Source organism: Suncus etruscus, chromosome 6 (assembly GCF_024139225.1).
Source record: "Suncus etruscus isolate mSunEtr1 chromosome 6, mSunEtr1.pri.cur, whole genome shotgun sequence".
In the NCBI taxonomy this organism is placed as follows: domain Eukaryota; kingdom Metazoa; phylum Chordata; class Mammalia; order Eulipotyphla; family Soricidae; genus Suncus; species Suncus etruscus.
In genome coordinates this window covers 63,953,409-63,976,766 of record NC_064853.1, presented here as the reverse complement: position 1 = coordinate 63,976,766, position 23,358 = coordinate 63,953,409, and the positions used below count along the sequence as shown (strand labels likewise).

The following is a 23,358-nucleotide window of genomic DNA, read 5'->3' as shown; positions in this document are numbered from 1 at the left end:
ATAAAAGAAACAGTAATCCTTAACAATGTCTATAAAACTAACATTACACCAATACTGAAGCAGACAGAGATACTACCAAAACACAAAATTTTAGATTAATCTCTTTTTAAACATTGATTCAAAAATCCACCACAAATTCATAGCAATCGGAATCTTATTTCACATCAAAAAATCATATACCATGATCAAGTGATATTCAGTCCAGGGATACGAAAATAGTTCAATACACACACACACACACACACACACACACACACACACACACACACACACACACATATATGAGTCAGAGACCAGATAGGTGGCACAAGAGGTAAGGTGTCTGTCTGCCTTACATGTGCTAGCCTAGAATGGACCACTGTTCAATCCCCCGGCATTCCATATAGGTCCCCAAGCCAGAACTGATTTCTGAGTGCATAGCCAGTAGTAACCCCTGAGCATCACCGAAAAACCAAATATATATATATATATACATATATATATACATGTTAAATAAAACTATACACCCCAATTATAAAAGGAAAGGTAAAAATCATATAATTATATCAATCAAAGCAGAGAGGCACTTTTGACAGGATTCAGTACCATTCATAATAAAAGGGTCTCAATAAAATCTTGTGAAAGGAACCTTCCTCAATATAGTAAAAGCTATGTATAAAAAGTTCAGAGCAAAAATTATTCTGAATTGTGAAAAACTGTAAGAATTCCTAAGCAAGGCTCTAAGCACTAAGCAGATCCACTGTCTCCTACCTCAGTCAACACTGTACTAGAAGTACTAGCAACAGCAGTCAGACAAGAAAATTAATTAGGGGAATCCAAATTGGAAAACAGAAAATGAAATTATCAACTTATATGAAGTTATCATGTTATTGAATACCCTAAAGAACTCATAAAGAAATTCCTAGCTACAATAAACCAACATATCAATGTGGTCAACTACAAAGTCAATACACATAAATTAGTTATATTCTTATATACAGATATAAAATCAGAGAAGAAAATGTTCAGAGTTTATCCTATTTAAATATTGTTAAAAAACACCATATACCTATGAACCAACTTAACACAAGAGGCATGAATATTATACCAAAAAAACTTCAAAAATACTTATGAAAGAAATTGAAGAATAACAGTAAATGTTAAAGCATTTACTTGTGGATTGGAAATATCACAATATTTCAAACTGAGAGTTCTACCTAAACTACTGTATAGGTTCAATTTAATCCCTAACAAGTTCATAAAACATTCTTAAAGAATTGTAATAGTCAATTACATAGTTTGTGTGAAATCATAATAGATCCCAGATAGCCAAACCCAACTGAAAATTGAGTAATGGAGGAGCAACTCAATATCTAAACTGGAAGCTATTCTACTAAGAAATAGTGATTAAAATAATGTGGAGCAGTTATAAAGACAGACTCTCTGACCACTGGGTCAAAATACAATACTTAAGGTTAAATCTTCATATATAAGTATAGATACTTGATTTTTGACAATAGAGATGAGAAGGTGAAGTGGATTAAGGACAGCCTCTTCAACAAATGGTATAACAACAATTGTATAATCACATGTAAAAAAAGCTAGATCCATATATCAAACCTTACACAAATGTCAAGTCAAATATAATCACAACCTGACTAATTAAAGTACACTGAGAAAAAGGCAGAATGCTTCAAGATCTAGATGTCAAAGGAGAATTTGGTGATAGGATGCCAGTGACAGAGGATATAAAATCAAGGACTGAAGTAAGAGAATAGTGGGTAGAGCACTTGACTTGCACATGGCTGTTCAGGAATCAATTTCCAACAACCAAACATCATCAGGAGTAGTTTTTGAGAGTAGGGCTAGGACTATACCATGAGCATTTCCAGGTGTGTCCCCCCAAAATACACACACATATAATATATATATATATATATAGCTACAAAATTAAAACTAAATAAAAAGTACATCAAAGAAAAGTATTTCTGTATGCCAAAAGAAACACTGGCTATAAGTCAAAAACAGCTAACCTAATAGAAATAATACTTGCAGTCAGCACATCAGATAAAGGGTTGATAAACAGATATGTGTAAAGAAATAAATAAAAATAAATATTTCATCATAACTTTGTCCATTGTATACTTATAAGATATGGATAAATTATAGTACCAAAGAATTAATAGTTATAAGAGGATAAAAGGCTGAACAAAAGAGCATTCTTAAGTCTGCTCTATAATACACAGTGCAAGTTAAATAACAGTAAAATTGATCATAGATTGAAATATAGAAAATTACTCTTATTTTTACTAATTCAAAAAGTACAAAGAAGGTAATTATAATTTTATTGAGGGGGGTCATCATTGGACTTCATCAGTGGTGCTGGAGACTTGCTCCTGGTTTTGTTTAGATATCACTCCTGGCATAACTCAGGGAACTGTTTGTAGTTCCAGAGGTAGATTTCAAGTCAGCCACATGCAAGGTATATATGCAAGGTACCTTTCCAGAACCAAGATTATCATTTTTTAATCATTTCAAAATTTTCTTTAATTTGTATGTGTTCATTCAATGATAACATTTCAATTTTTTTGTCTTCAGTAAAATGTAAATAAAAAATAGTAACCTAAATGTCAGTTAAGTAAAGATAATTCTATTCAAAATTTTGTAAGAATAGTGGAGTGTAAAATTTATGTATGTATATGAATACATATATATGCATATATACATACTCTAGTGTTTTTAATGTTGTGATTTCGTGAATATGGATAAAATGCTCCAAGTTGCATCCAGCGGGCACAAAGTTCATAATTTGAGTCATTGAAGAAACCGCAGATATCAGCTCCAGTCTGAAAAATATTGTGATAATTCATTAATTATTTTTGTTTAATATTTATAAGTTATAAACACAAAAATAGAATTACTTACAAAAGAAATTCCGAAGAGGCTAAATTCCATCATTCCTACAAGATATTAAAAAATTAGAGACCTAAAATTTGATACTAATTTTAATTTTATTTATCTTATATATAAAGATATTCTCCAGTTACCATTAACCCTTCTTAACATGAGATATTTTTCCAAATCTCAATATAATCAATCAAATTTTATAATATTCTACCTCTTATTTTCATTTGGTGTATATTTAAAAAGTTACTGTACTGATTCTTAGATATATTTAGAGTAAAAATATAAAATTTTATATACACATTGTAATATGATTAAGTTTTCTAAAAAAGATTATCTCTACAATTATTTAATGTTAGATTTCATTGTTTGAAGACTATTTAGTTATAATCATTAAGCAAAATTATTTTTGTTTTCCAAAACTGATTTTAAATGACTATTTCTAATGTTTGTTTTCCTTGAATCCTAATATCAAGAATATAAATAATCCCAATAATGAAGAATTTTAAGTAGTAGGTTTAAGAAGTATCCTTCCTGTGATAAAATTGACTTTTGTATTTATCTAACCATTGTCAGAACATATTTTCAAATTTATTTTGGCATGTTGCTTTCTTTAGAATCTTTGATACTAAATGTATAGTCCATAAATACTATATTTCTAATGACTGGTCTTTGTAAGAAGGAAACTAAGAAAGAGGAGATTTTTTTTCAAAACAAACTAGTTAAATGTAATTGATTTCTGTATAGTATCTAAATGCTATTTACTAAGCCCACTGCCTATTCATTGATGTTATTGATCATAAATATCAATAAAATATCACAGCAAAAGTTATTCTTAGGATATACTACAAAATAGCTGCATTAATATCAACAAAGTAAGTAGCTAATAAAAAATTCAAAACAAAGTTTTAATGGTGGCTTTTACATACCAATGATTGATTTACCCATATCATTCCAATTTGCATAGTTATCTCCAAGCCAGTGTCCTGCCCATCGCCCAGCAGAAGGATATGTGGAACGGGAAATCACAATTCCTCTTTTGCCAGTTGTCTTCTGTAATGCACTAACATAAATGAGAGATGGGTTGAGTTTTAGCATGAAATATTTTCTTCAGATATATTTACTTCTTCATTATTACTTTATTAAAATTGCCATAGGCTTATATTGTTATATTGTATTTTATTTCAACTAATTTATTTATTTTTATTTATCTATTTTATTTACTAACTTTTATTGGGTTACTGGGGTAACTTATTTTTACAAGATGACAAATGTTCATATGTTCATATGTTCATATTCTATATCACTCAATTAACTATTAATTTTAATTAATATAATTAAATTATATCAAATCTTCAAATTATATAATTTTTTTCAAATTATATCATTTCATTCTATTTGAACTATATATTTTAGGGGTGGGTGGAGTTGAACTAAATTTACATTGACTCTGCACTCAGAAATTTCTCCTTCTGATTTCAGGGAATCATATGTACTTTTTAATCTCAAACCCACATCTAACATGCAATACAGGCCCCTTATCTGCTATACTCCAAATCCAACTAAGATTATTTTTAAATGAATATTTAAGTATAACTATTGATTCTTTCAATAATTAGCAATCAAAATTTGATAATAAGGAGTACCACTATCTACATTATTATTTATTAGAGTAATAAAATACTAGCAACTGAATTCAGGCAAAATAAATAAGAGGATTCAATTTGAAAAATAAGCCAAATTCTCATGATATACAGATGATAACATTATATACATAGAGTATACTAAGAAGTATCTAGAAATAATATTCCAGTACAGCAAAGTAGATGGCTATAAAAGTTAATGCACAAAAATCTGTTGCATTCCAATGTGTGAATAGTGCAATATAAGAGAAAGAGATCAAAGAGTCTACTCCATTCGAAATAGTGTCCAAAACACCCAGTAACTTGGAATTAAATTAACAAATGATGCAAAACACCTGCACCTGAAAACGACAAAACACTTAAGAAACTGATAGAATACCTTAGGAAGTAGAAAGTATGCCATATTCTTAAATCTGAAGAATCAATAGACTTAGAAAATTCTATTATAAATCAGGGTAAAAAACTTCAAAGTCATACAATAATCAACAACATGGTTTGTATAAAACCATAAAATTCACTGATTAGCCAAAGCCATACAGAGAAATAAAACTTAGCTAGCTTGCAACTATACTCCAATAGTGATCAAAACAGGCTCTACCAGACTAAGGAGGGATCTCACCAATGGGATTGGACTGAATCAACAAAGACACATTCCCCATGTCTATGTACAATTAATTTTTGACAAAGGAATTATATATTTCCAGTCATTTCCAGTTCTTAAGACAATAATGCATTCCACTTCTAAATCTACTTATTCTTTCTTTGGTTTGAATGCAAAATATTTTCTTTCCATGTTAAATAAAGAGTACATTAGCAAAAACTCCTTGAATATTAAATAACATTAGTTTTGAAATATAGGAATCATAGTAATTCTTTATAGCAAGAAATAATACTGTAATTTGGATATAATTTACAAAAATATGCATTTAACCATGTCAACCATTTTTATTTTTGATTTTGGGGAGAACCTGTGGTGGTGCTTTGTGTGCTCTGATCAGGAATTACTACTGGTGGGCACAATGTGTGATTCTGGGTATTGGACCCATATCTGCCTCATGCAAAGCAAACTCCCTCTGGCCCCACTATCTCAATTTTCTCTGAAGATGAAGTCTTTATATTCTCTCATATATTTTAAAGCAAGTCTAATTTGTTAAGTTTTCCTTTATATTTTTATTGATTTATATATATTAGTTTGTTTTATTTCCAAAATTTCTAAGAAATCAACATGTGAAACTTAGTGATCCAAAATTATGTTGTATTATATTTAGACCACTAGACAAATCAGCTTTTTAATTGTAATTCTTATCAAATAAAAAGTCCATTTCTAAATCACATTAAATGCATTTTACTAAATTATTTATGGCTCCAGTAAACATTGAATACTGTCAGGTATCACAGAATTACAGAATATATATTAACTTGAATATCTAAATTAATAACACCTAATAAATTATTACTTAAAATAAATACCTCAAATAATTGACATACATTATTTTCTCATTTGTAAACTTAAGGATATTTATTGGATTATTTGCTAATATTTGTTTTATTATAAGTGAGAGAATAAATGAAATGATTCAGGATAATTTTGATATTGTGTTATCGTTTAAAAATCAAAACATGTAAATGAGAGAGAGGGGTAGTAGAAAGTAAGAGTACTATTATGAAAATTTCAAATGAATAAGTTACAGAGAACATTAATAATAAAATATTTGAGGTTGAAGTGATAGCACAGCAGTAAGGTGTTTGTCTTGCACGGGGCCGACTTGGGACGGACCCGGGTTTGATCCCCGACATCCCATATGGTTCCCTGAGCCTGCCAGGAGCGACATATGAGCGCAGAGCCAGGAATAACTCCTGAAGGTGTGCTCCTCCACCATGAAAGGGTTACGAGATAAGAGAGATGAGAAGAACTCTTAAAGTTGGGAAATTGATTCAAACAACTAAAAATATCATAAAAGACCATTACAACTTTTTTTTTTTTTTTTGGTTTTTGGGCCACACCCGTTTGATGCTCAGGGGTTACTCCTGGCTATGTGCTCAGAAATCGCCCCTGGCTTGGGGGGACCATATGGGACGCCGGGGGATCGAACCGAGGTCCTTCCTTGGCTAGCGCTTGCAAGGCAGACACCTTACCTCCAGCGCCACCTACCCGGCCCCTCATTACAACTTTTCTTACTCATAAGTGGGTTTTGCTTGTGACCATCCGTAAAGATTGTGAACATCGTAATGCAAAACAAATGATCCATTACTAAGAGTCTGCTGAGTTTCCATACACATAGTTTTGAAATGCAATCCTTCATTTCTTTGTGCGAGTTCTGGGAAAATACAAAAAAAAAAAAAAAAGACTATTGAAATGCATAAGAAATGGTTGTTCTTGAGTAAGACATTAGTCTCCTTTTTAGTAAAATATTGTCTATTTTAAACATTTACATATTATAATAATAAAGTCCAGTCTGTGCCTGAAGACTTCAACTGAAGGCACATGTGCTAATAATTTCATAAACATTCCATCATATGATTTTTATTACAATTGTAACAGAAAAATGGTTAAAATTTACTATGTCGGCAAAGAAAAATCTATGAATTAAAATTATGTTGCCTGGGTACACGGTACCCTCACTCATGTCGCCTCCATCTGCCCTATTGAGATGTGGACTTTCCTACTTCATGCTGTGCTGTGTACTGAGGCTCTCTTTGCCTTGGAAGAAGCGCACATTTGCTTCTTTGACTATGTTATTTATTTCTCTCTTTCTATCCACTCCCTCCTGTTCCTCAGTGGCTTCAAATAAGACCTGTTTTTACTTGAAATAAATAAAATGAGTTAATTCAAAGTTGAGAAATAAGTGCATTATTTTAAATATTTATTTCTTTACTTGGTTTAAAAATATGATTATATTTATTATTATTTAAAAAAAATCAACAGGTAATAAAATGCTATAACAATACTTTATCCTGACTAATGTTTTTCTGTTTAGAATTCCATTTGTTTCAGTCTTGCCATTTATCTTATGTAAAGTTTACTGCCCACATAATGGTATAAGGCTCAGTAATAAAATCATTGATTTAAAGAAAATCATAGATTTAAAAAAGTGCTAAAATTATTTCATTTATTTCTATTAAAAACTTAAACAATTATGTATTTTTGAATAAATGTATTTTTTCAATAAAGAAAAGAATTTTAATATAAATTTAGAAGTGTGTCCATATAGGTAAAAATAGGTTACCTTTTTTTCCTCTGAACATTAAAAATAATAGTAATCGGACACAGTGCAGTTTTGACTATACCTGAGCAACTAAACTTAATCAATACTGTTTCCTTGGTCTTTTATGTTTGTTTGTTTCTGCGCTACAGCTGGCTGTGCTTGGGGGCTTATTCTTGGATCTGTGCTAATTGGTCACTCCTGACTGGGCTGCAGTGAGGGACAGATGGAGTGTGGAGATCAAACCCCATTCAGTCACATGAAAAGAAAGGTTCTTGCCCACATTACCATCTCTCTCTATCACCCTCTGTTTCTTATATCTTAAAGTTTATTAAAAGATAATGATAATAATAACATGATAACATCAGAGACATAACAATATTGGTATACCTGGCATATAAGGTGGATAATTTAGTGTTACATTTCTGCACTTATTATCAACTGTCCCATGTACGAAACTTGCTGGTTCATTCATATCCTTTAAAAGAGTAAAAAAAAGTAAAAACCAAAAACAAGTTAGTAAAGTATTTTTTCAAAGTAATTAATGAGAAAATAAATAATAAAAACATTTTAAAAAGAAGCACTTTGTATATGTTAAGTGCTAATAATTTAAAGTTGCTCTTTATAGGTCACGTCAGCTTTCGTACCTCTTTGTATGGACTTTCCTTTCTTAGCTGAACTTCTTTGCTTGTAAAATATAAAATGACTGATACTGATTATTTTCATGTTTATTAGCAACAAAAACAGCAAAAGATTAACAAAAAAAGTTGTCCAACAAATAAATGATTTCTGTCTCAAAATCTGCTTTTACAATGTTATAGAAATCTGGGAGAGCACACACTTTCTTTAGTAATCATCTTCCAATCCTTATACTTTTCGTTTACTCTTTAAAATGTAATTCCAGAATTAGAGTAAGATCAATTTATGGTAGAGTCTCCCTGTTTTTCATCTAAGGAAACAATATTTCTCTATTCAGTGTTAACTCTCTCAATGCCTGCTTTATAACTAAATCAGAAACATAGGGAAAGTATAAGTTACAAAAGCATTAAAGTAGAATACTTAAATAATATTGCATTACCTAAAAAGTTAAAGCTTAGACTATCATAATAATAATATTTTAGTTTACTGCAGTGAACTTATTTCTCAGCTTCAAAACTAATCATAATTTCTCTTGAAATACAGAAAATATACCACTTTTCTCTAGAGTGAGAGTAAACATAGAAATATGCTTCTTATATCTTCTAGAAATAAATATGAATTTATGGGATGGAGTGATAATACAGCAAGTAGAGCACTTGCCTTGCATGTGGCCAACCCAGTTTTGATCCATGGCATTTCATTTATTTTCACCAGTCTGCCAGGAGTAATTCCTGAGCAGAGAGTAGGAGAAAGAAAGCCTAAAGCACTTTTGGGTGTGGACCCAAATTAACAAACAAAATTTGTAATACTTCTTGTTTCCACAAATACTTACATCTACTTAAAAATTAGGTTTTATATCAAACATTTTTGTTTTCAAAACCAAATATATAATTTACAAATATCTTAAAGATTGTAAAATCTTTAGGATCTCAGTAACCTTTTTTGTTTTGTTTTGTTTTGGGGCTAATCAATGGTCCCGGAGATAACATTTTTTTTGCAATTCAAATAAATTATAAATTAATTTTGTGTGCTTTAATCATTTTTCATCAGAAATTATTCAAATTTTGTATATAAATCTGTATAAACCTCAAACATATTGTCAACTCTAGTAATAATTAGAAGCCTGACCAACTTTCATTCCCACTTGAATTTCCTTTCATTTCCCTAATTGAATTAGCTATCTTGATTATTTGAGAGCTACTTGACCTTTTATTTGAACGTCTGCATTTCCCCCCTATGCTTTGTATTTGACTATATGATTTAAATTACTCAATATGGACCGGCTCTCTAAAATCTTATTTCCCTACCCTCAATTTTAAAAACTAGGATTCTAGAGCCCGGTTTTTTCTCTTCTATACTCTTTGTGGCCCAGAGATAATAATATGATATACAGGTCTTGTAAGAAGTTAACATATTTTTTTCAGTGTTTTCATTGTTATTTTTGTATACTAAATAGTTTGGAAAGCTATGCAAAACTTTCTTAGATTCAAATGAGTAAACCTCAAGCTTTTTAAATTATATCAATATTAGTAAACTGGGACAAACACAAAACTAATTTTCATAAATACTTTGTGGGCATAACTATCCTCTAATATAAACTTGGCATCTTGAAGAAGGATAAATACAGAATGATATCATTTATATGTGATATTTAAATATCACATAGTTAAAATATTTAAAAGTATTTAAAATATTCCTTGAAGAAATGCAATGGTTTAAATGGGAGTTGTTGAGAACTTTTAGGCTCCAAAGTATAGTGGTGAGAAGGAAAGATATTGAGTGGAGGAGGAGAAACAAATATGATTGAATGGGGACAGAGGCCAAGAGGTCTCATGTGTATTGATGGTCTTCGAAAAGGACAGACCTAAATATCCAAGCCAGAGTCAATGTCAATTAAATCATGAGATCCAAACTTTAACAATCAAAACTTAAAACATGTCTATTATGCTAGCATGCTGGGGAGGAACTGATGGCATGGGGTGCACTCTGGGAATATTGGTGAATGGAGGTTGAAACTGGTGACAGGATTGGCCTTAAAACCCAACTGTAAAGAACTTTGTAAATCACAATGGTTTTAATATTTTTTAATTCATATAGTCACTACCTAGTAAATAACATAAAAGATAGATTGCCCCAAATTCACTCACAATCCACAAGCCATCAAACTTCATATTTGTATTATAAAAGTTTTCAATTTCTGTTGCCCACCACTCTGCTGTAGAATTCTTTAAGAAATCGGGAAAAGCTACATGAGCTCTGGAAACCTATGAAAACAAAATCAATACAAATGTGAAAAATCTTAAGAGTTCATATTTGATTATACCATGTATTAATCTACAACACTCACAACTTGTGCACCATAATGACTAAGATTCACTTTAAAGGAAGACAAGTGACCTCATCTTTAATTACTAGAAAATATGTTTTTTTAATTTCTGTCTAGTGGCCCCAAAGTTAGTGGGAACTAAAGTTGAGAGACATATACAGAGAAAGAAAAAATAACTCTGTGTCCTTTTGATTATAAAAAAAACAAGTCAGGGGCCAGAGAAATAGAAAAGAAAGAAAATTGCCTTATACAATGCCTGACTACTACTCATCTGATCTTTAGAACTGCATATGATTGGCCCAGCATAGAACTAGAAAAAAACTCTGAGCACAGCCAGGAGTTGTCTACAATTTCCAAACCCCAGTTAATTTCCCTTAAAATGAAACTATAGGAATAATTTGAGATATTCATTTACAGATAGAAAATATATTTCGTCCATATGTTTATCTTTGTGAATCATGAAAAAAAGAGCACCTTAGTTTAGCCATTTAACTGATAAAATTAAATGTCACCTATTTTCTGCTATTCTAGAACTAAAATATTCTCTTAGCACCTAACCCAACTGCTTCACAATCTCTCATACTGCAAAGATTTACTCCATTATTTACCAAGAAGACTTCATAACTTTTTTTTTTTTTGGTTTTTTGGGCCACATACGTTTGATGCTCAGGTGTTACTAAGCGCTCAGAAATTGCCCCTGGTTTGGGGGAACCATATGGGACATCGGGGGATCGAACAGTGGTCCTTCCTTGGCTAGCGCTTGCAAGGCAGACACCTTACCTCTAGCGCCACCTCTCTGGCCCCAGAGGTTTGACTTAATAACTTTTTATAATTACAAATTAGAACTTCCAAGTCTATGAATTATCTAATGAGAAAAACAGTTGCTTAAAATATGTTGCATTTTACTTTCATATGCTAAGAATGCATTACAATTTTTTGCACAACTATTTTTATGGGTATATTTTAAGAACATTGTGAACAGAAGACTTTTAAATATACAAGCACAAGGGGCCGGAGAGATAGCATGGAGATAAGGCATTTGCCTTTCATGCAGAAGGTCATTGGTTAGAATTCTGGTATCCCATATGGTCTCCGAGCCTGCCAGGAGCGATTTCTGAGTGTAGAGCCAGGAGTAACCCCTAAGCACTGCCAGGTGTGACCCAAAAACCAAATATATATATATATATATACATATATATATATGTATATATATATATACAAGCACAATCTATATATCACAGTAAGTAAGGTTTTTGCCTTGCTTTTGGCTCATCTGCTTTTGGTACCAGGTACCACATTCACTGTCCCAAGATCTAATATATGACAAACAAGATATATATCTATATCTATATATCTATATACATATATATGTATATACATGTATATATCTATATCTATATATCTATATACATATGTATACATATATCTATATCTATAAGTATATATATACGTATATAGATATATGTATACATATGTATATACATATAGATATATATAAGGGTAAATGTCATAATTAAGTATTCTTATCAAAGAGGCCAGATAGATAGTCCAGGTTCTAAAGTGCAAAACTTGCACTCAGCCAATCTTACTTAGTTCAACCCAAACTATACATATTCCTCTAAAATTGTTAGATGCACTCCTGAGTGTAGTCTGGAGGTCTCTGGGCACTATTAGGATGGTTTCTGTAATCCTCAAAACTTTAGGGTCCAACCATCACTGAATGCATGAACTCACACATTAAACCAAGGTTCCTGTTGACAGAGATTTACAATGAATGATCTGTGGGTCTCTTGAGCACTGATTGGCTACTCACGCTGCCCCAAATACATCTTTCTATAATAAAATAAAATTAAAAAATGAAAATAGTATTATAGAGAAAATAAAATTGCTTGATGGTAGCTGATATGTTGGGATGCAGAAAAATCAATAATTTACTTATTTAGGGGTTTAAAATGGAGAATTTTAAAAAACTTCCATCCACTTTTTTCCTTTTTGGTTTGTTGGGCCATACCCAGTGACGCTCAGGGGTTACTCCTGGCTATGCACTCAGAAATCACCCCTGGCTTGGGAACCATATGGGACACTGGTCCGTGGTCAATCCTAGGTTAGCATGTGCAAGGTAAACGCCCTACCACATGCGCCATGGCTCTGGCCCCTCAATCCAATTTTTAATTGTTTTTCTGGGAATGCACAGCTGGAAATGTTCAGGGATCACTCCCAGTGGTATTGTTCAGAGTATACTTTGTTGGTGCTGGACATTGAAACAGTGTTGGCAGCATATAAAACAAAAACTTTAATTCTTGTACTACCTGTCTAGTTTTGAGGGCATCCACTTTTAAAGGAAAATATTAATATTTACTCATAGTCTAAATTAACATTGAGGTGAATTGCAGAGATTAGACCAGGGTTGAAGAGCATACTTTGCATGCAGCTTACTTTCTTTGTTTTTGCCACTACATGAATCTGCAAGTATCATAGGATTGTTCTGGATTGTTTCCCAGAGCCCCTTCTTATAATACCCTGGATTGCTTTGAGTGTTTCTAAGATAACTGATTAATCCCCAGTGTTGCAGGTCTCAAACTACCCCCTCAACTCCTGGAATTGAACTGCTGGTAAAGTTTGCTGAAAGTCACGAATAGGACCCTTGGGTCTTCTCCCTCCACCAAAGTTAGCATTAAATCCAAGAGCTGAGCTTTTCTCTTTAATTAATATAAAAATTACATTGACTGCTTCATCGTCAGTTAGGCTGTCATCTATGGTTATATTGGGTAAATCTGGCCAGACCTACAAAGAGAGGAGAAATGAGAAAACATTTTAAATAAATTCACTATGTTACAACAATGCTTAAGTAAAGTATCATAGTTCTATAACATAATAATAACTCAAGCTTCTGAGATGAGTAATTTCTTTGTAGTCTCTCAAATTTGTAGTTTGATGTAGGTATATCAATATATGTACATAATTGTAAGCAAGTGTCATTAACCATTTTAATTTTATCAAAAATGTCAATATTTATGGCATGAATTATTTTTTAAAAATCAATTATTAGAGGCTGGAGTGATAGTACAGCACGTAGGGCATTTGCCTTGCGTGTGGTCAACCCAGGTTCAAGCAGCCTACACAGGTTTGACACCAACATCCTATATGGTCCCCTGTGCTTGCTAGAAGTGTGACCCTCAAAGAAAAATATGGGAGAGATTTAAATCTTAAAATATATTTACATATATATAAACATAAAATAATACAAATATTATTTATTATTATTTATATAATACATAATATAAAATAATAGGAAATAGTTTTATAGATAAAATGTGTTTCCTATATTGATTATCTCTTCTGATGTATTATTTTTACTCTTTTTAATTATATTTTTGCTTTGTATCTTTTTATTTTGAAAATATTAGATGGAAAGAGAGAAAGAGTACAAACAGGAAATTCTTTTGTTTTGTACATGTTCAATCTGGGTTTATACCAGCAATTCTTGTACTCTCCCATGTCCTACAAGGATTGACCCATTAAAATTTTTAGACTACTCCAATAGAACTACAAATATATGTATAGACATATATCAGGACTTATATAAACTTGCAAAATTATATCGAGAATTTCTGCTGTTTCTTCTAATGTGTAAGATCTTATAATATTCACTGTATAATGAACAAAATTAGCATATTAGTATTGACACAATACCTTTATCTAATTTAAAAATTATTTTTAATTTATATATTTCTCACTAACGTTATATTTTTGGTCAAGATTTTTAAAAAATCAACATTGTATTTAATTATTTATTTATTGTGGGTTGTTTTTTATTGATTTTTTATATTTTATATATAAACAATTAGGTTCTTTTCAATGTTATATTAATATACTCTAATCTTAGTAGCATTTTTAAAATAAAGTGAATTATATTATTTATTCAAGTAAAAAATATGCATAGCTTAAAGTACTTATTTTATTAATGAATAATTTTAAGATCAATATATATCTCTTGCAGTTTAAAATTATTAGCAATTATTTTTGTAATAAGCATGACATTTTTAAACCTTAGAGAATATGGATTTTGTTGAAGGAATACTATACTGATCTTTTATTTGTGGCTGTGTGAGGAGTGACATATTTTGAAGAAGCAAAAATTTTACCACAAAGCTTATACATAATCAGATAGTTTATTATTTTAGTGTTATACTCATAAATAAAATAGTTTATATGTAATGTATGTGTATGTAATAACTCAATACATAACAAATAAAACAAAAGTGCTTATGAATGAAAAAAAAGGCATTTTAAAATTAGTAAAGGTTCAAAGAAATAACTCGATTAGACCCAGATTCAATGCATAGCAGGCCTGTTTCCCAATCACTGTTAGAAGCAACTTCCAGAGCACAGTCAGAAAGAATTTCCGAGTAATGCTGGCAATGAAGCAAAAAAAAAAGAAAGAAAGAAAAAGAAAAGAAAAAAAGAAACAACCAAATTGAACAGATGGCATTTGGACATAATTTCTGTGATGCTTTTTATTGTTTATAGTAATTTGAATTGAAATCATAAAGTATGTAGCTTTTGTTAATTTTAATTGTGAATTTTATATGTTCTACCTTTTCTATTTCCTTTGGAAATATATTTTATGATTTTAATTAGTGAGTCTTTAACTGAAATACCATTTTATATTTATTTTATCTCAAGATATTAGCTTGATACCTTTGCCCAACAAATATCCTGAGTGTCAGGCCATTTGACAAAAACATCTTTCTCTATTCCTCTTTGAAATGTTTGATAATCTTGTGTTTCATTTCCTGAAATCGCTGGATCCTAAAATTAAAATAAAAAAAACACCAAATTAACATGTATTTAAGAGCATTACCATTTGAGTTTCTGTAATGGAGCATTATAATTTTTTTTAGTACATTATCTTCATATTGCAAACTCATATATACTGATGTACTGACAAGTACATATATAACAGCATGGGTCTGGTGAGATGGTCCACTCTCTTTCTTAGTAGGAAGTTAAAATACCATATGATTTCAAGCTATCATACTGGTGATTTTATTTGTTTTGCTTCCTCTACTAGAATTGTGGGATGCCTCATTTACTTTCTATAATATAATCACAAAACTTATCACAGAATCACTAACTTGAAGGTAGATTTTTCAACAGGACAAGTATAAGAACTTGTATGATTTGGAATTATATTTGAATAGATAATCTAATTTGAATCTATATTAACTATAATCATGGCATTTGATGAAAATATTCTGCCTTTGGCTCCTAGTTTTAATTTTAAATTTCTAAGGCCAATGAATTTTAAAAGCAATTTAGTGACAGTACATGTAAATAAAATCATGTTAAATAAACTAAGTAACACATTAGAAAATGAAATTAGTAATTATAAAGTCATTTGGAAGAAAGTTCTCACCCTCATTTTGAGGGAGGTATAGATTGATAAAACCAACAAAATATGATTAATATGACACATAAATACTAACCAGAATAATAATATATTTCATTCCTTCACTTCTTATTTTATCAACAAATTCAGGAAGGTCTTGGAATTCTTTACCAATTGTAAAGTCTAATTGCCTTTCCATATAATCAATGTCTGTATATTGCACATCCTAAAAATAGATAAGAATTATGTTAGTGGTGGTAAGAATCAAAAAGTGTGATTAAAGTGTTTTGTTAGTCAAAAACTTATTTAGTAATTCTGATGTAGTTTACAAAATCAGTAACTTTATTTTAAAATTTTTTAAATGAACATAAATTCAGACCCATGAAAGTCTTATGAGCTTAAGCATTGTATTAAGTAGAAATTTGGAATTTTATAGTATAAAATATTTGTTGCTAAATTGAAGAAACCTATAATTTTAAATAGTTCTACTGCTTTACAGGAACAAAGGTATACAATTATTAGTAATTTATCATTTTTAAATTTTGTCTTAGTTATCAAATAATTTTTTCAGGATACCCTAGCTAAATAATGAGAAGTTTTATCAGTAAAACTAAAAAACAAATTTGGTACTACTTTTGTTAATATGCACTGGCTTAATTTCTGTTTAAAAGTGTTATCAAAATGAGTTTTATTTATATAGCAAAGGTAGGAATAAGGATTTTATTTTGTTAATAAAGTTTGGTATGCCTATAGCTATATTGGTAATAATTGCAATTAATTTTTATAATATTGTATTTGAAAACTATATATAGGATTGTATTCTGTAAATTGTTTTATAAATAAGTTCTTATTCTTCAAATTAGTTTTGTATAACACAGTCTTTGTTTTGTGTAGAGAAAAATAAAAAAACCTTTTCTTTTATAGTAGTTTAGGTAAATTGATTACAGTAGTATTGATATATATATATACATATATATATATATATATATATATATATATATATATATATATATATTGGTTTGGGGGGCCACACCCAGTGACACTCAGTGGTTACTCTTGACTATGCTCTCCGAAATCGCTCCTGGCTTGGGGGGACCATATGGGAAGCCAGGAATCCAACTGAGGTCTGTCTGGGTCAGCCATGTGCAAGGCAAATGCCCTACTGCTGTGCTATCACTCTGGCCCCTAATTTTAATAGTTTTGATGAACAGTGTTACTGTACCTTCACTACCATAAAAACACCCAACCTTCCTCTGCTCTCTGTGTCAATCATAGTTCTCCTATTCCTTCCCAATGTTTTCACCATTGCTTTGTAATACTGGCCTTGCTATCAAAGATCTTATATATATGGGCCGGAGAGATAGCATGGAGGTAAGGCGTTTACCTTTCATGCAGGAGGTCATCAGTTCAAATCCCGGTGCCCATATGGTCCCCGGTGCCTGCCAGGAGCAATTTCTGAGCCTGGAGCCAGGAATAACCCCTGAGCACTGCCGGGTGTGACCCAAAAACCAAAAAAAAAAAAAAACCAAAAAAAAAAAAGATCTTATATATAATGTATGCTACTCAAATTAATGATCATTATCATTTTTATAATGTTCATTATCAAATTTATAATGATCATTATCATAATTTAAAATATTTAAATTAATGTGTTTAGTTATCATTTTATATATGTCATATTAACAGTCTTCAAAATGAGGTATACTTACATAAGGGATCTGAGCAGATACCATCTCCTCATATAATTGTTTAATCTCTGAAGTGTTTTTATACCCATAACGACATAACTGAAATCCCAAAGCCCAGTAAGGTGGCATGACTGGCCGGCCAATTACCTTTAAAAGAAAAAATCCATTTTTTAATTGAGAGAATTATTGTAAACTATAAAGAAAATCTTACATTTTTAAAGATGTAGACATACTTCATGGTATTGTTTGGTTGCAACTTCTGGAGTTGGACCTAAAAACATATAAAAGTCCAAGATTCCTCCAATTGTGCGGTAAGTAAGAGCAGGAGTTGGTTGAAATGTAACATCTAAGAAATAAAAATATGATTAAGTTTTTTTATCTACAAATAGGCATTTTAATAAAGTGTCACATACAATCGGAGAAATTCACAAATGATTGTTTTACCCATTGCATTGCTATTAAGTAGAAGAACTGCATGTGCATTTTCCTCATCTTCTAGAGCCATATGATAAGGCTGGAATCCATAAGAATTAAGTTTATACTAAAAATTAAATAAATAAAATATATGTAAGTAATAACATATTAATTTTGTCAATATTAAAATTCATTATAATATCTAACCTAGAAATTTAATTGGTCCTTATTTGCACACATCAACTATATTTGAATAAAATAGACACTTCTATTAGAAAATGGTTTCTTCACTGTGAAACTATTACTGTTTTAAAGTATGAATATATTGAGTTGCTTAATCCAGCACCACTAAAAACATTGAGTACATACTACAATAATTAAATTAAAAATATATCTGTCAATAAATGAGGTTGTTGGGTAAGAAAAACACTTGGGGTCACTGAAGAAGGGATGAGATCATGTATCAATGAAATTGGACATGGGAACATTGTATGTCTAAAACTCTATTGTAGACAACTGTGTTAATTCTGGTGTCTAAATATTTTAAAATAAAGTTTAAATTTAAAATTAAAATATAAACACACAGAGCCAATAATATCTTGCATCAGCTTGGCACAGTTAGAATAGCTGGCAACACACATGGTCTCCTAAATATTGCCAGGGACACCCCAGAATGCAAAGAATTTCCTCTAAGCACTTCTGGGTGTGGCCTCAAACCCCATTATATTCATATTCACATTGAGTCTAATATAAATAGCCTTATTCTGTAAAGAAGGTGATATATTATATACTATTATATAAGTATAATATGATTAATAATGATATAATATAAAAGTGATTCACACAAATATTGTCACAATTGATGAAATTAAGCACTAATATTAGTGTAGTTGATTAAAAGTTACATGTTTTAATTTTTTGTAAAAATTCAAATTGATGAGTATGCAATAATGCAGTTCTATAATATTTCAAATATATTGAATAGTATCTTGTTTGTATAGCAGAGAATATTATTTTATATTAAGTTAGTTATATATACTTTGGCATTTCTTTTCATTTTGCATAATATAAATTCTATATTCAAATTAATTAAATAACTTGTAAATTTTATAATATGATGACATATTTGACTCAAACTTAAATGGCAACCATGTAAAATTATATAATGAGGATCAGAATAACATTAACCTAGTATATCAAAATGTCATTTTTTTACATGACTGAAATCCAATCATAATCATGTTTGTAATCAAGGTGATTAAATAAAGACATTAAAAAGTCAAATAAAGTCAAATGTCAAAAATTAATGTTGAATTATTATATAATGTGGGATTTGTTTTCTTTTTCTTTTCTTTCTTTTTTTTTTTTTTTGACCACACCCACCATCTCTCAGGGATTACTCCTAGCTCTGCCTTCAGAAATAGCTCCTGGCTCAGGGATTTATATGAGATGCCTAGGACAGAACTTGCATCGTCCTGGGTCAGCAGCAAGCAAGGCAAATGCGCTATCACTAAACTACCACTCCGGGCCCCAAGGATTTGTTTTCTTTTTTATTAATTTGGTGGAGGTTTAGCTCACACCTGGCTATGCTTAGGGATCTTCGAGGTTGTTTCTCAGATTGCTTAGAGTACCATAGGTTGATGGGGTTCTGGGGTTGCCTTATCTAATGCAGGTTTAAAAACTGTACTTTTCAATCCAATGTTGAACTTTGTTAGGGGTTGGAGGTAGAAATCTAATGATGCTCACAGGCTATCTCAGGCCTTGTGCTCAGGAGGAGATCAATTCATTGTGCTCAGGGGACCGTATATGTGCCAGGGTCAAGTTAGGTTCTCACCCAATAGAGCACATGTGAGGGAAAAGCCTATCCTGTATTCTCACTGCCAGAACAACAAAACTGAATAATTTTAATAAAATTAATTTTGGTAAAATGTACTCATTAAAATGAGCTTAAATTAAAAACGTTTGCAACCTATTTTAACTATTATAATACAAAATTATTGAGTAACTAAAATACAAAGTGGTTATAACAGAATTTGTTGATATATGGCAGTTGGACTTGGATATGACCCTTGGATAAGCCTACTGAATGACAGTTGAATCTGGTCAAGCTCATGGACAAGACCCTTGGACACACACCCTTGTCATATCAAGTAAAAAAGGAAAAACTTGGAGCTTTGTGGTAGGGAGGCTTAGGATAGAGCAATGCCTGCTGGTCTGCGGGTAGGTGGGCAGAGATAAAGCATCGAAGAGATGCTACCTGCTTTTTAAGTATCCATTTCTCTTTCTTCTTTGAACCCAGGCCTCGAAGGGCCACCTCTGGCAGATGGATTCCCTCTTCCCCCGAAACTCCCTGGTGGCAATAGCAGGCCTCAGTCATACTCCAGGAGAAATAAAAAGGATACTTGTTTTTCTCATTTTTTCTCTCTCAGTCTCAGGTGGGCATTTGTTACATGTTGGCATCCCTAGATGGACTTTTAGCCCCACTCTGAAGTTGGGCCCCACAGAGCCCCTACGATCCTTGCAGCACTGGGCCCTGGCAACCTTGGGCCTCTACTGCTTTGGCAACCTTTAGACTCCGCAGAATACATATTAATAATCTCCTACTGAGTAAAACATTAAGGTATAATTCACAAATTAACAATGCAATGAACTATATTTTTATAAGAAAAATTATGATATGCTGAAATTAATTGTAATTGATAGTTTGTGTTCAATATTCATTAAATGTGTCCCCTTAATAGAATAAATGCATCAAGGTAACAAGATATTAAAACATTTCTTACATATATGATTACCAATATACCCTCAAAATTGTACAACTGCAGCTCTACATTATCAGGAGAAAGAAACAATATATAAAATCTAGCTGTTTAAAAGAAAATCTGAGAGTAAAAATGTTTAGTAAGGATCTGTTCTATATAGTTAAAAGGATTAAGGAATTGAGTAACATCCTCCTTTTCACTAGTGTCAATGACTCCTCTGTTTTCTCCTATAATTTATTTCATTATGTCTGTTTGTTAAGAAAACATATATAGATTTTCTAGATCTCTATATCATTTGACATTTCTTTAATACTAAAGTACAAGCCTGCAATTAAGTGGTTTGAATTCTAATCATGCTCATAGATGCCTTAGAAGGTGTCACTTACACCAGGGGGTTGGTCCCTGGTGAACATTCCCCAAGTATGCCAGTTTAGATCCCGCTTAAACTGTGTGTGTTCCACTTCACCAAAGCCATATACATATTCTGATGGCAGACGAGTAGATATTTGAATGAACTGATCATTAAAAGTAAACCCAGGTAGACATGAGTCCCAACTAAAAAAGAGAAGAAAAAATTATATTTCTGTAAATATATGCAAAGTATATCAGAATTAATGATTAAACTTAGATTATCTAAAAATTAGTATTTTTCTTCAATATACATTCTATCCAAAAGAAAATTATTACAATATATTTTTCTCTTTGTTACTTAAACTATGATATATTTATGAATTTTTGACATCACTAATGTAATAAAGAATATTATAAATATTTTATCTTTAGACATGCAACTATTGTAAAATAAAATTAATTTGGAACTAAAAATATTATAACAGAACTAATATATACTCTAGACCAGTGGTCCTAAAACTATGGCCCGCGGGCCACATATTGTATTTGTATCTCTTTTGTTTCTTCATTGCAAAATAAGATATATGCAGTGTGCGTAAGAATTCGTTCATAAGTTTTGTTTTTACTATAGTCAGACCCTCCAATGGTCTGAGGGACAGTGAACTGGCCCCCTGTTTAAAAAGTTTGAGGACCCCTTCAGAGTCTAGACATTCTAAATTTTCCTATCACCTTGAGAAAATAATAGATATATAATAGATACTGCTAATCATTTTTATTTCTTTTACTTAAAACATGGTGTTTATGAAGAAATCTATATGTAATGTGTTCTGAGACTACTAGACCTATTTATTTGCCCAATTAGTAGTGTTAAGGACTTAATCTTGGATATATGATATATATCAATTTTCTCAGTAATCACTCCTTTCTTATCCTAAATGTATACTAGAGTAGAATTTTTTAAAATAGTAAATTTCTATTTCTGGTCTCCCAAGTAAGTCCACTTTCTTATTATCATCACTAAATGGCATTACTATTTTTGGTTAATAATGGACCATTTTTTTCAATATTTCTGATTGATTTAATTTTGTCTTTTTTTTTGCTGATTGATTTGATTTTCAACTGGAGTTCTCCAACCAAAAGATAATTGGTTTACCTCGTATTAAAATATTTTATATAAATTACTTTTGAAAATGTTTTACCAGTAAATATTATTTCCTTAAACTATAAATAATAGCTTCATACCAAGATTTTTTTACATGGCAACTTATGCTTTGGAAAAAATATTTTAACATTTATATAAAAGCACAGTATATTATCTTCAGTTTGGATTCTAATAAAACCTAAAAACCTGTCGATAATATCTTATAAAAACTAAAGTAACAAATTTATATTACATGAAAGTTTGTTTTTATATGTCATAATTTGTAGTCCTTTAGCAACATTACTTTAAAATTCTCATAGAATATACTTAATATATTTTAATTATTTTATCAGAGCTTATATCAAAAGATGATATTAGCAACATCAGATATCAGGACCATTTCCAACAGTTATAAAGTATTTACAAAATAAAATTTAATCTCTATTCTTTGCCAATCTTCATAGCTTAATTTTGTCTAAAATTTAATAATAAATTTAAGAGTTTTAAAGTGTAAATGATCTTTAAGACCAATCCTTATTCCTAGTGCCTGGAATGTATTAACAGTTCAAGCCAGATAATGTAAAAAGGTCAAATTTTTTAATACTATTAAACAGAAATGGCTATAAAAGTTATAGTCTATAAAATTTTTCTCATATCAACTTAAGCAATCACTTACATTACTCTTCCTGTACTTCTCCGTCGAATCTGGATGCCAAAAGGATTTTCCTTGATGTTAACATCATAAAGTCTATTTTCATATGTACTTGTAGGAGTAGTTGGAATATCCATCGGTATTGGAACTTCATATCTCTTATTTTTGGGATCATAAATCTATCACCAAAAAGTTATATACTTAATGCTTTCAAGTATTGCTTACATATTCTGAAATGTAAATAATCTGCGATAATTTTAATAT

The 23,358-nt window shown here is 30.8% G+C and overlaps 1 protein-coding gene across 1 annotated transcript in view; it reads right to left on the bottom strand.

The window, feature by feature from the left end:
* SI (sucrase-isomaltase) overlaps window positions 1-23,358 on the bottom strand; it is a 64,304-nt gene that overhangs the window by 15,715 nt on the left and 25,231 nt on the right. Inside the window, exons 8-15 of the mRNA XM_049775578.1 lie at window positions 23,119-23,273; window positions 21,337-21,505; window positions 18,219-18,315; window positions 18,008-18,120; window positions 17,796-17,921; window positions 16,184-16,312; window positions 13,416-13,478; window positions 10,516-10,632 (exon numbers count right to left, since the gene is read on the bottom strand). Of these exons, the coding sequence (XP_049631535.1) occupies window positions 10,516-10,632; window positions 13,416-13,478; window positions 16,184-16,312; window positions 17,796-17,921; window positions 18,008-18,120; window positions 18,219-18,315; window positions 21,337-21,505; window positions 23,119-23,273 (969 nt within the window). The remainder of the gene's footprint in view (window positions 1-10,515; window positions 10,633-13,415; window positions 13,479-16,183; window positions 16,313-17,795; window positions 17,922-18,007; window positions 18,121-18,218; window positions 18,316-21,336; window positions 21,506-23,118; window positions 23,274-23,358) is intronic.